This window comes from Oncorhynchus nerka, linkage group LG3, assembly GCF_034236695.1.
Source record: "Oncorhynchus nerka isolate Pitt River linkage group LG3, Oner_Uvic_2.0, whole genome shotgun sequence".
In the NCBI taxonomy this organism is placed as follows: Eukaryota; Metazoa; Chordata; class Actinopteri; order Salmoniformes; family Salmonidae; genus Oncorhynchus; species Oncorhynchus nerka.
The window spans coordinates 55611223-55625787 of NC_088398.1; the positions used below are offsets into that span (position 1 = coordinate 55611223).

Here is a 14565-nt window from a genome sequence, read left to right on the forward strand (position 1 = left end):
GGGCACAAAAGTTACTTTAAAAAGTGAGATGTGTGTCCATGTGTATTGTAACAGGAAGTTCTGTCCCACAGTAAAGCTGTTGGTTGTCCAGTCCGACTATGGTCTCACCATTCTTGTCCTTGACCCTGCTCTCGTCAAAACCGTTGACCCTGGACTCTGGTTTGAACTCAATGTTCCCCAGTTTGAGGACGGCAGCCACCAGCTCCAGAACCGACTGCACCTCAGCCTCCATGAAGCCCACAATCTGCATGGCATTCTGGGATGGCACAGGGGGAGAGAGAGCCAATCAGACATTCAGCATGTTTGAGAGAATCAGTTGGAACAACGAAAGGTGCAGAATAACTCATCTTGATCTGTTAATGAGTAGTTATTTGCAGGGTTCTACACTAACTTTTTACACCGGTGGCACTGGTGCTACCAACTTTTCAGTATGGTTGCACCAATAATTTGATAAATTTTCAAATAATTGATAATGGCCTGGCCTTTGTCCCACAATGTGCATGCATTCCTTACAGAACCAGGCTAATAATGACAATACATATTTTAAATTAGCATGCCCTTGTGTTCTTACATTGATTTAGATTTACTGTAACAGCAAAGAAAAGAGACTTAATTGTATCCATGAGTTCATCTGACTGGGGAAGTAGATAAAGGGCCTAATTGCCAAAATGCCTAAGTATCCCTTTAAAGTATAGTGAGTTTGTTGCCGTATTGGACTGTTGTATGTTTAACACCCCTGAGGATTTCACAGAAAATAACACATTTTATACAGACATTGGCTAGACAAATTTATTAACTTTTTCAAACACTTATTTGTAATTTAAGGAGCTAAAGTACTAGTCAAAAGTTGACACCTACTCATTCAAGGTTTTTTTAAAATTTTTTATACCAGTTTCTACATTGTAGAATAATAGTGAAGACATCAAAACCATGAAATAACACATATGGAATCATGTAGCAACCAAAAAGTGTTCAACAATCAAAATATATTTTATATTTGAGATTCTTCAAAGTAGCCATCCTTTGCCTTGATGACAGCTTTGCATTCTTTCAACCAGCTTCATTAGGTAGCCACCTGGAATGCATTTCAATTAACAGGTGTGCCTTGTTTATAGTTACTTTGTGGAATTTATTTCCTTCTTAATGCATTTGAGACAATCAGTTGTGTTGTGACAAGGGTGGTATACAGGAGATAACCCTACTTGGTAAAATACCAAGTCCATATTATGACAAGAACAGCTCAAATAAGCAAAGAGAAACGACAGTCCATCATTACTTTAAGATATGAAGATCAGTCAATATGGAAAACTTTGAACGTTTCTTCAAGTGCAGTCAAAAAAACATAAAGCGCTATGATGAAACTGGCTCTCATGAGGACCGCCACAGGAAAGGAAGACCCAGAGTTACCTCTGCTGCAGAGGATAAGTTCATTAGAGTTAACTGCACCTCAGAGTGCAGCCCAAATAAATGCTTCAGAGTTAAAGTAACAAACATGTTGACATCAACTGTTCAGAGGAGACTCCGTGAATCAGGCCTTCATGGTCGAATTTCTGCAAAGCAATCACTACTAAAGGACACCGATAAGAAGATGAGACTCTTGGGCCAAGAAACACGAGAAATGGACATTAGACCGGTAGAAATCTGTCATTTTTGGTTCCAACCGCTGTCTTTGTGAGACAGAGTACTTGAACGAATGATCTACACATGTGTGGTTCCCACCGTGAAGCATGGAGGAGGTAGTGTGATGGTGCTTTGCTGGTGACACTGTCAGTGATTTATTTAGAATTCAAGGCACACTTAACCAGCATGGCTACCACAACGTTCTGCAGTGATAGGCCATCCCATCTGGTTTGCGCTTAGTGGGACTATCATTTGTTTTTCAACAGGATAATAACCCAACACACCTCCAGGCTGTGTAAGGGCTATTTGAGCAAGGAGGAGAGTGGTGGTGTGCTGCATCAGATGACCTGGCCTCCACAATCACCCGACCTCAACCCAACAGATGGTTTGGGAAGAGTTGGACCTCAGAGTGAAGGAAAAGCAGCCAACAAGTGCTCAGCATATGTGGGAACTCCTTCAAGACTGTTGGAAAAGCCTTTCAGGTGAAGAGAGAATGCCAAGAGATTGCAAAGATGTCATTAAGACAAAGGGTGGGCACTTTGAAGACTCAAATATAAAATATATTTGGATTTGTTTAACACTTGTTTGGTTACTACATGATTCCATATGTGTTATTTCATTGGTGTGATGTCTTCACTATTATTCTACAATATAGGAAGCAGTCAAAATAAATAAAAACCCTTGAATGAGTAGGTGTACAAACTTTTGACTGCTACTGTACATTTGATATGTAATTGTTGTAATAGCCCATAGAAAAAAATCACCAAAAATGTTTGCAAAAAAAAGTATATATTACTATTAAGAAAAACCATTTTTTATAGGCCTAACCAATGGCATTATGCATTGACATTCACATTTTTATATTCTATGTCAGAATAATGTGGGCATTACGTGACTAAAGACAGCATTCTCCCGACACAAACACACTAATGAAGTCTGTCCATGTGGTAGGTCGTCAGTCTCGCCATTTGTGATGTTGAAGAGTTATTGGGGGGTATCATGTTTTAAAAGCAACCAAAAACTGGGTTCCCTTTGTATTGCAACGCTTTGTGTGGAAAACTAAGTTGAAGCCAACATTCGATGTTGACTTGCTCTTTATAACCGCACATGGTTTTACCACACCAAAGCAACATACTAGCGCAACACCCTTCCATTGAAACGACAGGAAACAAAGTGATCAGAAAAACAGATCAGAAAATAACATCTGATTATATTGGCGCAGTATAACTTCTAAATTCGCTACGATAACTTCAATGACTTTTCAAGGACCAAAGAGCCTAGAGGAAATGTCATTTTTAAGGTAGGCTATTCAATGACTGAATTGCGTATTGCAAATATTCAACCAAGACCTTGAACTTTTACCTTGTTTGCATACCCATTTTTGCCTTAGCATTTACTGGTAGATATCATAACTTGGAACATCTTTCCTTCCGCTATCGCTGTCTGTCTTCGCGCCAGGCAACAACCAGCTGTTTGAGAGCTGCTCGCTCTCTCTGCCCGACCAATTATCTATAGGCTGTGTGTCGAGCGCGCGTGATAGATAATCGACATAATGAATTAACAGCTTCGGGAATAAATCTTTTACAAATAATTATATAGCCTAGATTTTTAAAAACTAAAACATTATTAGAATATATTTTTAGCTGGATGGGGATGATCGACTGGCCCGAAGCGTTTCTAAAACCTCCCCTGTAGGTCCTGACACACACAGACAGGTGCATTCCCGTGCAGTTGTTGCCTCTTCAGAAAGTTCCTTTATTTTTGGTCAATTGCACATTACTGTTTGAATAAATCATGATGATAAAAATATCTAATTGTGAACCAACAACTAAAGTGACCAGGTAAAAATAATTTGCTGGCACGCTTGTAAAACGCCAAGTAAAACGGTCACAAATGTGACTGTTTTGGTCGCAGTATCGAAGCCTGATTTGGAATGCAAGGGGATTTGTAGACGGGTGATTCCATGCAATTGGACTTTAATGTATATGTAGTCAATCTCAAACACACAATGATAACATGGACAACAGAAAAGGGGGATGAGTTTCTGGACTGGAGAGGAAAGCAAGACAACTACTGACAGAGGACACAGTGATGTGGACAGTGTAGTAGGGGAACTACAGTATCTTGAATTATTAAACACGTGTTACTGTGATTTGACACCATTGTGAACAAGGGTGAGAAAAAAATCTGTAGCAGGCTGCCTTTGGCTCCTACAACATCATATCCAGTGGAGAGGCCTATTCTTGTAAATCACTGAAATCTATTGTGTTGAGTTGGACTGCAGCTGTGAGGTGGCCTACTAGCTCCCTCACTGAGAGTGCTAAGACAGGATGCTGCGTGTGTCCCCTAAATGGCACTCTAATCACTGTAGACCCTGGTCAAATGTAGCGCACTATATAGGTACCATTTGGGACACATCCACTGCTACTGAGAGTCCAAGGGCAGGGAGACAGTGGAGTACAGGACAGTCCTGTTAAGGGAGTTGGGAATGGATAAAGCTCAGGCAGCTCATAACATAACATCCTCTGTGTGTCACCAACAGTAACTGAGTCAGGAGGAAGATCGAGAGAGCCTTACACATGATGACCACGCTCTGCAGCCCTGCATGTCAGAGAGCGACTGTGTGTGTGTACTTTAGAAGAATGCAGCTGCTGTCTCCCACATCAGTACAGCATCCAATCTGCCTGTGTACTCTGAAGCATTCTGCTATCGTTTACAGTATGGGAAAGCCTTCACTGCAGGTGGAACGGGATTCCCTCTCAGAGCTAAACTCATCCTTATGTCTCACTCTCCTGCTATGGATATAGTTCAAAGTTCAAGTTAGGGTTGTACACAACTACACACATGGATAAGTAAAAGACTACGGCAGAAAGGAAGACATTTCATTGGTTCTAGCTGGCAAAATTAAGGGGCGCGTCTGTGCAAGGTCGCCGTTCATTGGTGAATTGTTCTTCAGCAGTGTGTATGGACCCTCACATTACAGGTAGAGAGGCTGTAGAAGATGCTAGCTTGCTAGGAGCATGGACCAGAGCTGTTTTAAACCTTAATCCAATCTACGTGCTAATTTATTCGGTCAGTAGATAAAGAGGATCAGACCACCTCTACTCTCACCCTACCCTTTCACAGTGCACCTCTAAGCTAAGCCAAAAACAAGTTGACACAATGACAGTCAACAATTATGTGTGCGTCTCACCCTGACGGTCCTGAAGCTTGCTGCATCATCCAGCCCATTGACGTTGGCTGAATCCAGACTCAGGTAGTTGTATTTACTGAAATCTCTGTCCAACTTCAGCTTCACTGTGTGCCAGAAAGACAAACACACATGGCTTTAGCATGGTGCATATTGACTAAAGTGCTATACACTTTAGAGCAGCAGTTCACTCACACACACACACACACACACACACACACACACACACACACACGAGCAGCAGTTTCAAATGGCCCTTAAAGGCTTGTATCAGGTATCAAGGGAAGTCACAGTATGGTGTATTGGATTACAGGTTACATTAAGTGCAGATAAATCAAGTCTTTTGATGTTTGTCCAGCATTGAATCAAAGACCATTATATTGTTCTCCTTCATCAAGACTGCCAAACAGTGGCTGAGCTCCAGCTGAGAACAAATTAACCACACTGGTTTCATAGTCTTTTTTCTCTGTAGTTAAACACAGCCTCATGTTTAAGTATTAGTCATGTGTTTCTTTAGAATAACTAAGACATTTTGCGGTTAGATAACTCAGTGACATTTTATTTGACGCCATGTGTAGTAACTCTGTCATGACATACCTTCTAAACATTTGTGACCGTTTCTGAGATGTTATGACCCATAACGAAGCTTCATGACATGTTAATAATATTGTCATGAAGGTATTACCGATAACCGTGTGTGTATAGCTTACTCAGGGTGTCATCCGAGGCTCCAGAAAGAAGCTGGTAGAAGATGTGGAAGTTTCTCTCTCCTCTCGGCTGCTTGCAAACCCTGGACTTCTCCAGTAGATCTGAGGATAACAATACATATAGGACACAATTAAGACATGGATGTTGAAAACAGGCATTATACTGAATTACCTGCTAGAACAATTCAACAATCGGTAAGTTAGGAAAAGGAAATGTAAACCGAGATTTAACAAGGTATTATTATTACTCATGAGTCTACCACACATGGTAGAGGTAAGGCAGGACATATACTGTAAAGAAGATGCAATTTAATGAGCTAAGAACACGACTGATCTTTTAAGTCTACACGTGGTCAGTGTCCAGACCACATCTGTAGAGCTCTGATCTCCCTGTTATAGCCAAATATTAGTGTTTCCAAGGTGACACGGTTATGTAGGCGTCTCATTGTTCATTGTGTAGAAGTAGAGCCTCCGAGCCAGCAGGCACAGGAAGACACAAAGGAGGAAACCATATGAAGGGCTCAAAAGTCAGGTCAGCTCCTTAACTACTGATCAACTACAACACCTAGACTGAAAAGGATGTACTCTGTAACATATTACATTTCAACAGTTAATGTGGTTTAAGTGGCTCACATAGCTCTATTTACTATAAGTTGATCAGGAAAGTAAGATCAGTTCTTCTCTATGCCTGACTAAATTATGTTATGTTGAATACAGAGCCCAGGGACCTTAGTTGGAGCTGCTAGCTACCGGTCAGCTAAGTTATCCTCTCAGTGGGGGCATTAGCTGCTTGGAGAGTCAGGGACCACTTCATAATGCATTTACACTTTCTCTGGCACAGCACTTAATTCCACTGACCCACTACAGAGAAATTGGTAGTCAATAGACTGCCAGCCTTGCTTCACCACCACATGGTAGTCACTGTGTGTGTGTTCATCACAAAGTAATTCTCTGAGTTTTTAAACACGTGTCTGTCAGCTCATCAATAATGTAGCATCTCTTTAGAGCGCGACAGACGAGCAGCTTTGAGTGATGCACTGCCTCTGAAATGTAATCAAAATGGAGCCTGACAGCATGGATTCTCACCCCTCTCTTTTCTAATACAGAGTACATAAAATACTAGTCTGGCAATGTGAGACTATTCTCTGGCTTTCTCTCTGTCATAAACAATGTCACTGTCTCCCATTGTGGCTCCCTTAGCCTGTACCCTACTCTGAGATTCACATGTAACTGCATGCGAGCATCCTCTTGACCAGACAAAACTCACAACAGTGAGTTCCAACAGAAAATAAGATGCAGGAACAGGAAATGTCGCTCAAGAATGTTCTGAACATTCAGAGTCTACCCCCCAAGGGGCTCTTCTCTCTGTCACGACCTTTAACCTTTTGTACACTAGAAGAGTTCAGCTCTGTTATTGCTATTTACTACTAAGACTTTTTCATGCCTGCTGTAAAGCATTTGTAAAATGTTGAATGCTATTTAGCTATTTGCAGCAGGCAGGCTACATCCAGGAAATGGTTCCTAGACTGACAAACATACATTAAAGGAGAAATGTCAGACACGCTATATATACTGAAAAGTAAGAATGGAAGTCCATATCCTGTCTTGTCATTTAGGCTAGGATTTATCAAGCACCAAAAGGATTGTGCGCCTGGGTATTGATATCTTCTTCCTAGCATGTTACCATTATCTAAGTCAATTCAACTTTACTATACAAAATGGGTAGTGAACAAGGCACAATCACATACAATAACAAAAAGAAACAAGATTATTAAAGCAGACAAAATTCTACACATTATTCCATACAAAACTAGCAAGCATGGGCTGTTGTGTCCTAAACCCTTCGACTGTGGCCTAACCCTAGCTGCTCCACCATGCCCTAGAGCAGTGGACCGGGGACCCACAACCATTCCATGTATTTGATCTATTCCAGTGCTAGCACATCCTGATTCGAATTGACAACTAATTATCAAGCCCTTGACTAGGTGAATCAGGTGAGCTAGTTGAGCTAGTTGAGGGCTACAACAAAATTGTGAAACATCTGGGGGTGCCAAGGAGAGGTTTGTGAGGTGTTCCTCTTTAATCCTCAATTAAAGAAGATCTCTGGGCATGGAGAGAGATGGAGAGAGGGCCATAATGAGGTGTTGGCTGACTGCTGCAGCAGCGACAAAGGAACAGAGGAATTTATAGCTGGTGACTTCTGAGGGAAGCCCTCAGGCATGAGAGGCCTATTCTTCCATTAGTGGTGCGCAGGTCAGCTGTTTGTTCACCCACACCTGCTCGCAATTGATTATAATCCATCCGCAACCGCCCGACTATATGTGGTAAAGTGAACATTTGAGACTCGCACCCAACCCTAACCTGCAAATAAAGAAAATGCGCTATAGGCTACAGTCAAAGATATAGTACATCATTTAGATACAGTACATCACCAAAATGATGTGGACACCCCCTCAAATTAGTGGATTCTGCTATTTCAGCACCACCCGTTGCTGACAAGTTTATAAACATCGAGCACGGAACCATGCAATCTCCATAGACAAACCTTGGCAGTAGAATGGCCCTTACTGAAGACCTCAGTGACTTTCAACGTGGCAGAGTCATAAGTAGCCACCTTTCCAACAAGTCAGTTCATCAAATGTCTGCCCTGGTCAACTGTAAGTGCTGTTATTGTGAAGTGGAAACATCTAGGAGCAACAACAGCTCAGCCCTAAAGTGGTAGGCCACACAAGCTCACAGAACGGGACCACCAAGTACTGAAGCGTGTAAAAACAGTCTGTCCTCAGTTGCAACACTCGCTATCGAGTTCCAAACTGCCTCTGGAAGCAACGTCAGCACAATAACTGTTTGTTGTGAGCTTCATCAAATGGGTGTCCATGGTCAAGCAGCCACACACAAGCCTAAGATCACCATGCGCAATGCCAAGCGTAAACTGGAGTGGTGTAAAGCGTGCCGCCATTGGATTATGGAGCAGTGGAAATGCCTTCTTTGGAGTGATAAATCATGCTTCCCCATCAGGCAGTCCGACGGACGAATCTGGGTTTGGCGGATGCCAGGAACTTTACCTGCCCGAATCCAGTGCCAACTGTAAAGTTTGGTGGAGGAGGAATAATGGACTGGGGCTGTTTTTCGTAGTTCTGGCTAGGCCCCTTAGTTCCAGTGAAGGGAAATCTTAACGCTACAGCATACAATGACTTTCTGGACGATTCTGTGCTTCCAACTTTGTGACAACAGCTTGGGGAAGGCCCTTTCCTGTTTCAGCATGACAATGCCTCAGTGCACAAAGCGAGGTACATACAGAAATGGTGTGTCAAGATCGGTGTGGAAGAACTTGACTGACCTGCACAGAGCCCTGACCTCAACCCCATCAAACACCTTGGGATAAAATGGAACGCCAGGCCAACATCAGTGCCAACCTCACTAATGTTATTGTGGCTGAATGGAAGCAAGTACCCGCAATGTTCCAACATCTAGTGGAAAGCCTTCCCAGAAGAGTGGAGGTTGATATGCTGCAGGAGTTATTATTAAGGCTATAGTACTATTCACACAGGACCAGCATTACTAGAGAACGCTGGTTATTTATTTATTACCCCAGAATGTCCGTTATTTTAGAGAACGATTTGGACGGGATTAGTTTTTCCAAACTGCCCCCTGTAATTATTATATAAATTTCTTCCTATAAATTGACAGTTATGATGGAAGAAGATATTTCAACAAGTCCAAGCGATGACAGGCTATACTGATAACTCCAGCTTGGTTCCCAAGTTTCTAAACCATACCAAACCATCTTTGGTATAGTGTCGCCATAGTGTGTGATCATAATCATTCAGATATTTTAGGGATCCGCAATAGAAGACGTCTTAGCCCCCCAGCCTTCAGATGTGAGCTAAACAGCTAACTTGCACTTGATTTGCATTTTTAGGCTATGGATGTTCCAAACGTTTAGTATACTGCTTTGCGAACTATTAACAGCAATGGTTGCATTAAATATGCGTAATAATTTTAATGATGCATTTGGCGATATTCAATTAACTTGAGTAAACAAAAGCATTCACTGTGAACGTTGATACATGTATGCCCTTCATATATTGGCTATGCGCAGCACTTCATTCAATTTATCCAATCAGTTATTGTTTTCTTGTTCAAACCTCGAGCCACCTGTCGAACTCAGACATTTCTCTCAAAACACAGGGATGTTGATTCGCACGGGACTAGTATTATCAGAGGACTTTGGAGTAGGTTATGCTGGTTAGTCAATGTCAGATTTCATTTTCCATTTAACCCATCTAAACAGTAGGCTACAGTTCACTTGATATGCCATAGGCCTATTTGAAGTCACGTCTTGTGACTGTCGAATTTGTATAGAGCCTCAATCATCACAAATAACATAGCCAGCACTGCGACCATCCTCTGTTACCACTTCACCAAATAGACTGCTCTGGCCCTCCCTCTTTATTTTCAGCTCTCCTTACTCAGCGATTGTCTTATTGAATGAAAACTTCGGCAATTACCTTTTTGCCTAAGTGGATTGACGTAAACTTTTTCTGCCTGTTCCCAAAAGCATTATCTGGTGGTTGGCTATGTAGGCTATTTGGCGTCCGTACAGTTAAACTAAAGTTTAGGCTTATGCAGTAAGATAGTCCAAAATAATGAAAGAAAAACCTCCTTGTAGCCTATATAAATTGCACAATAATTATACATTGATGGATTGTGTCAGGTATTGTTTCTCTTTATTCAACCTACCTGCCCTTCAGCCACACACTATTTAAATGACGTTAAACACGGCTGCGCATCACTACCTTCCATCCATCCTCCTCTTCCTGTTATATACCATTGCACCAGAGTCACATGGCCCTCAGTCTCCCTCTCCATGATAAACCTATGAAGGCACTGGGCAGTCTCCATGAGCTCTCCTCTCCAACAGACAGAAAGGACAGAGGAATATCTGTGACAGATCTACCCACTCTTTATTTCCCCTGACCTCATGGCAGAATCGCTTCAGACAAAACAATATGAACAAGAGACCGGACAAAAAAACAACAAAGCAGTTGAGGGTCAGAGATAAAGACAAGACGAGGTACTGCAGACAGAAAGCAGTCAACATTTTTTCATGTGTCTGTTTGGCAACGGTTCAGGTTTTTTTAGGTTGTTTTTCCCCCCATCTAGTTCCTGTGTGTCACTGACCCTCCATTGACTGAAAACAAATATTGATCTCCCTCTCTCTTTGGTGAGCCGACCGACCGGGCGTGCAGGGACAGCATGTGGTGAACTGCTCGACTCCGTCCCTCTCACTGTCCCTGGCCCTCTCCCTCATCCAGATCCTGTCCTTCGCCCAGGGTGTGAGACAAACCATTACCATGGTAGAATGACTGACTGGGGGTTTAATTGAGCTAACTGTGTCAAGGCTACACTATCACTACCATGCTCACAGCAGTGACATGTGAGAGGGCTAGAGGGATGTAGGAGAGCTTAGCATGTGGTCATTTAAGCATGACGTGTGTGTGTGTGTGTGTGTGTGTGTGTGTGTATATATATATAATACTCACAGTTGCTAATAACTCCACCCAAAGGGTCTCCCTTGAAGTCAAACTCAATGTCCATGTATTTACCCTGTAGAGAAAATACAGTGATTAGAATTTCCTGACACCACACTAACATATCAGCATGTTATTGGGTAAATAACACAACAACTAGCTAGTCTCTGAGGCTAAATCTATGTTTTCTTTCAGCAATGAAGTGGTTTTCAGGGCAGCCAAAACAAGAGATAATCAGATAAAGCAGGACAAACAGGATGAGTCGGACCCAGGGCTTATAATAAGGTGGCAAGGTTAGGTTGCTTTGTAGCAAACTCGGCACAGGCCCTGAATACATTTAAGTTATGTTTAGGAATCAAAGAGTAAATATTAATAATTGAAATGGCCATTGAACACATTCCCAGATGCAGGAGGAAGCTTGCACAAACACAGGCAGGGATCACCGCAAACATCACTGAACTCATTTTGAAGAAGTAATTGTGTCTCCAGGCACTGGACATGTTCATAAAGTCAGCTGCCAATCACACATAGGTATGCTGTGAAGTAATTGACTACTGTGAAGAAGGAAAGTACTTTATTCTTCTCCCATTTGAAAGGAGAGTAAAACAAACCACTCTGCTTCGCTCACCCTCTGTTCTGTTTAAAATGTGGGTTAGAACAACACTGGGCCCAGTTTCTTTGCAGCCATTTTTGATTGGTCTTCCTTTTATTTATAACTTAAAAAGCCGTAGTGGCTCCTGAGTGGCGCAGCAGTCTAAGACAGTGCTAGAGGCGTCACTGCAGACCCTGGTTTGATTCCAGGCTGTATCAACCGGCCGTGATTGGGAGTCCCCCAGGGCGGCGCACAATTGGCCCAGCGTAAATAATAGGCAGTCACTGTTAATAAGAAGTTGTTCTTAACTGACTTGCCTAGTTAAATAAAGGTAAAAAATGAAAACATTTAACTGGCAATGGCCACTGCCAGTTTCAACAACATCTCCAGTCTCTCTGCAGGGGGAAGAAACAGATCAAACCATCTGTCCTCTTCCTGAGGAGATGAGTTAGAACTAAATGGCATTCACTGGAACAAGCAGGAGGTGCTCATCCAGCAGTTTAAATCAAGGTTACCTAAATATAAACAGATCAGGCATAATCTGAAATAATCCCCCTATTATGATATCCTAAACCTGAGCACAGGCTAGGGACAGGTAGGTAGCTACCTGGTTGGTGAGTGAGTTGTACAACTTCATGAAAGCCAGAGGTTGAATAGTATGGTACACAGAGCACTTCAACACCAGATTAAACTGACTCGTGGGATATTAGTTCAAATAACAATGGTACATGACAAGGGCCTGTGAGTTTTGGTTTTGTCCTTACGTGACCTGACCAGTGCCCTAGACATTAGGTCATCATTGTGAATGTGTTCTTAACTGACCTGCCTGGTTAAATAAAGATTAGATAAATAAACAGGCCTTAAGTCAAGACTTAGCCCGAGACAGGGTGGGATATGGTTCAGTCAGTCAGTGTGTTTCCAGTCTGATTGGTGAAGCCTGAAGTAATGTGGTGACATCAGAAACAGTGGAATCTATAACAGGCAGCTGCTGGCTGCCAATGGGCCCCACTGGAAAACGCAGCCAGCCAGCGAGTAAGCATGAGAAATAAAAAGACAATGCTTTCCTAGATTAGTTTGCCAGACAAAAAAACTCAACAGAGTAAGATAGTGGTTGCATCACCTCTCTGCTGATATCATCATTAGTCAAAGCGTCAGTCAGTTTCCTAAAGCTCCAGTGCTGAGGAGCCATGGTGGCACCAGAATGCTCACTGTGCATAAGTCATATTGGAGGAGAGGTAGTGTAGGCCTCCAAGTATGTTAGTTCCTCAGCGGCAATTGGCCAAAGGTCAGAGGTCACAGTAACAGTTACCGTAAACCTAACCATCCTATTGGCTGACGATCGTACAGTCAATACGGTCTCCACACCAGCTGACACCTGAGACACAAGCTGTTTTGCATGATGTGACGTAATGTAATCTTTAACTGTACAAAGCAGCACCGTACTGGCGCTTGTGCCATGTGGGAGTGGAATAAGTGGATATATTTAGTGCTTTAAGAGCCACCTCATTGTAGGAAAACATTACATGACACCAGAGGCAGTGGAGTTTCTGGAGAAAAGAGCAGTTTCCCAAACACTAAAGGGATCTTGGCAGGAGCCATCGGCAGACATCTGGAGATGGTTGCCAAAACAACGCTACGCTGACTTGGGCTTCATTTCTATCCTGGGCTGCCTCTATGCTGTAACTGTAACGGCTTGGTGTTAAGGCAGGGACTGCAGAGAGAGCCAATTGCAAGCTCTACAGAGGGAGAGAATAAGGGAGGAACTAGGGGAGAAAGAGTGATACCAGAGAAATTGGAGAGAAAAAGAGATAAAGAGAAAAAGGGTGAGGGTTTGTTTGCCTCTAGTGACGTCTAGATCAAAGGTCCACCTGTGTTTAATCTAAAGTACACACAGCTTCAATGGAGGAGACCATCAAACACTGATTCCTATTGGAGGAGCAGACCATCAAACACTGATTATTATTGGAGGAGCAGACCATAAAAGCACCCACAGACTTCAGTGTTAGTGTCAGGACAACAAAGAAAATAAGATACTTACAAATCGGGATGAGTTGTCATTTCTCATAGTTTTAGCATTCCCAAAAGCTGAAAATAAACATTTCAACATGAGTATCAGTCAGGTAGACAGGGCAACCAATATCAGTATATTATACATTGATAGTCTGTATTACTTCAAGTATGTGAAAAGTCATCAAGCATCACTTTCTCTGCTAAATCATAAGCACTAACTAACACATACATACTGATGGCTTGGTTGGTGTTCTCTTCATGAAATCTACTTAACGCTGTCTGTCGAACGAGTAAAAGCTGATCCATTTATCTGTCAATCGTGCAACCACTAGACTACCACAAAGCCTTTTGGTCTGATTTTATTTTACCTTTATTTAACTAGGCAAGTCAGTAAAGAACAAATTCTTATTTACAATGACGGCCTAGAAACAGTGGGTTATAACTGCCTTGTTCAGGGGCAGAACAACATATTTTTACCTTGTTAGCTCAGGGATTCGATTAGCAACCTTTTGGTTACTGGTCCAATGCTCTAACCACTATGCTACCTGCCTCCCCTGATGATGCCTAATCAGTCCCATTATGTTATTGAGGGTCTAGGTTAAAACAAAGCTGGGAGGCTTTCAAAGCTTATGGCTCAAAATAGCAGTCTATCTACATTTAAGTCAGTAGTTCTGTGTGTGAACTGTGCACTACACATAGTACAAAATTATGAAAATTACCAGAGACCATCAATTATAAGTTTGCAATATTTCATAGCTCAACACACATTTCAACAAAATCACCATTCAAGAAAAGACCCTGAACAAAGTACAAAATTGCACATTCAGTACAGTCCTTTAAGCAGGCCGATATGTGGGAGCACCAACTGCAGTAAAAGTACATTGTTAGTATTCTCTTCCTCTTTCCAAAATC

The 14565-nt window shown here is 42.2% G+C and overlaps 1 protein-coding gene across 4 annotated transcripts in view; it reads right to left on the minus strand.

The window, feature by feature from the left end:
* The window catches only part of LOC115111174 (unconventional myosin-Ib-like), a 155581-nt gene that overhangs the window by 56810 nt on the left and 84206 nt on the right, over nucleotides 1-14565 (minus strand). For all 4 annotated transcript variants that reach the window (XM_065013600.1, XM_065013604.1, XM_029637070.2 and 1 more), the window contains exons 6-10: nucleotides 13682-13728; nucleotides 11064-11127; nucleotides 5521-5619; nucleotides 4814-4917; nucleotides 109-256 (exon numbers count right to left, since the gene is read on the minus strand). In XM_065013600.1, coding sequence (XP_064869672.1) covers nucleotides 109-256; nucleotides 4814-4917; nucleotides 5521-5619; nucleotides 11064-11127; nucleotides 13682-13728 — 462 coding nt within the window. The remainder of the gene's footprint in view (nucleotides 1-108; nucleotides 257-4813; nucleotides 4918-5520; nucleotides 5620-11063; nucleotides 11128-13681; nucleotides 13729-14565) is intronic.